The sequence below is a fragment of the Dipodomys ordii genome, unplaced genomic scaffold, assembly GCF_000151885.1.
Source record: "Dipodomys ordii isolate 6190 unplaced genomic scaffold, Dord_2.0 Scaffold173, whole genome shotgun sequence".
Taxonomy (NCBI): domain Eukaryota; kingdom Metazoa; phylum Chordata; class Mammalia; order Rodentia; family Heteromyidae; genus Dipodomys; species Dipodomys ordii.
In genome coordinates this window covers 934542-936185 of record NW_012267389.1, presented here as the reverse complement: position 1 = coordinate 936185, position 1644 = coordinate 934542, and the positions used below count along the sequence as shown (strand labels likewise).

At 56.6% G+C, this 1644-nt stretch overlaps 1 protein-coding gene across 1 annotated transcript in view; it reads left to right on the top strand.

Annotated features, from left to right (window-relative positions):
• The window catches only part of Vipr2 (vasoactive intestinal peptide receptor 2), a 75027-nt gene that overhangs the window by 44897 nt on the left and 28486 nt on the right, over nucleotides 1-1644 (top strand). The window contains exon 6 of the mRNA XM_013033637.1: nucleotides 433-574. Coding sequence (XP_012889091.1) covers nucleotides 433-574 — 142 coding nt within the window. The remainder of the gene's footprint in view (nucleotides 1-432; nucleotides 575-1644) is intronic.

Here is a 1644-nt window from a genome sequence, read left to right as displayed (position 1 = left end):
CACACCTGTGAGACACGCCCAACACCACCTCACATCCGTGAGACACGCTCAGCATCCACAGACACACAGCCGGTCTGGCCACACCTGTGAGACACGCCCAACACCTCACACCTGTGAGACACACCCAACACCTCACATCCGTGAGACACGCTCAGCATCCACGAGACACACTCCCAGGTGGCTCTGCCCTGTTATTACATCCTGACACCTAGCCTAAGGAAATAGTCTGAAATGGGAGAGATTTGTGTGCAACAAAATTTCATAATGAAAAACTGGAAGCAACCTAAAAACACAATGATAATGGAATGGTTCTGGGGTGAGATTTGTTTAAAAACAAACCTGAAGATGAATTCCACATGAGTCTCTGGTGTCACAAATCCAGCTCTAATGGTTTCCCCTCCGACTTCCTTCCTCCTGCGCTCTCTCCTCTAGGAAGCTGCACTGTACCCGGAACTACATCCACCTGAACCTGTTCCTCTCCTTCATCCTGAGAGCCATCTCGGTGCTGGTGAAGGACAGTATCCTCTACTCCAGCTCCGGCACATGGCACTGTCCTGACCAGCCGTCCTCCTGGGTATGGCTGGCTTCGGAAGCTGGGTCTTTGGGGGCACGGATAGAATGGGGAACAAAACCCACCGGTGAGTCCTGACCAGACCGAGCAGAGCCAGGTCAGAGGGCCACGCAGAGGCCAGAGGCCCAGCCCACCCCCTGCAGCTGGGCCATCAAAGGGCCCTGAGCTGTGACCCCAGCAGACCTGGACAGAGAGTAGCAGTTCCCAGGGAAATCCTGACGTAGACAAATGCACATTTGGTCTAAATCATCCAGCTTCAATGCTACCGGAGGAAATCGGTCTGTCCTGCGACTAAATCCCATGCAGACTGGCCTGGATGCGCAGCCATGCATGCATGGTTCAGGCGCTTGGTACCAGGCGGGGAGGTGGCCTCCTGCGCTGTCCTTGCGTGGCTCTGTGTGTGGTGGTGACCACTGGGTGCTTAGTACCCGGTCAGGCAGACTCGCTCAGCACAGTCACTGAGTCCCTCCTGATGCGATTGTTCCCAAGGGTTTGATGATGCCCAGCACTGCACATATGGGACAGTAGTGTAGCTCTCTTGGTCTGAGGCCGAGTCCAGGACTCAGCCTGTGCCTCCCACATGCCGGGAGCCCAGCCCCCGGGCTTGGGAAGCCCTGTCCTGCCTGTCTGAGCGGGAGCTGGGGCAGATAACGGGACCTGACGGCCCCAAGCCTGCAGAGTCATGGACAACTAAAGACAGCTTTGCCTGCCAACGCGGGTGACTGGGCGGCAAGCCCAGAGCATGTCATAATGATCATGCTGTGGAGGGCTCTGAGGAAGGGCAGAGAGAACCGTGAGCAAACATCAAAAAATGTGCCTGTGCATGCCCTGTGCATGACAACGCAAAGCCCTGTGCACATGTGGAACACACGGGAACTCACACCCACACATGCACGGACACTCACACAGACGGTCCTAGGCAGGACCAGGTCTCCAGGCACAGTTGCTGACTGGCCACACCTGCTCCGCATTGTGTGGGACAGGATGGGAGGTGGATGCTGTGGACCGCAAGGTCAGGAGAAGGTCCAGGGCTCGCAGACCTCCATCCTCATGGACAGTGAGCTCAGGAGAGG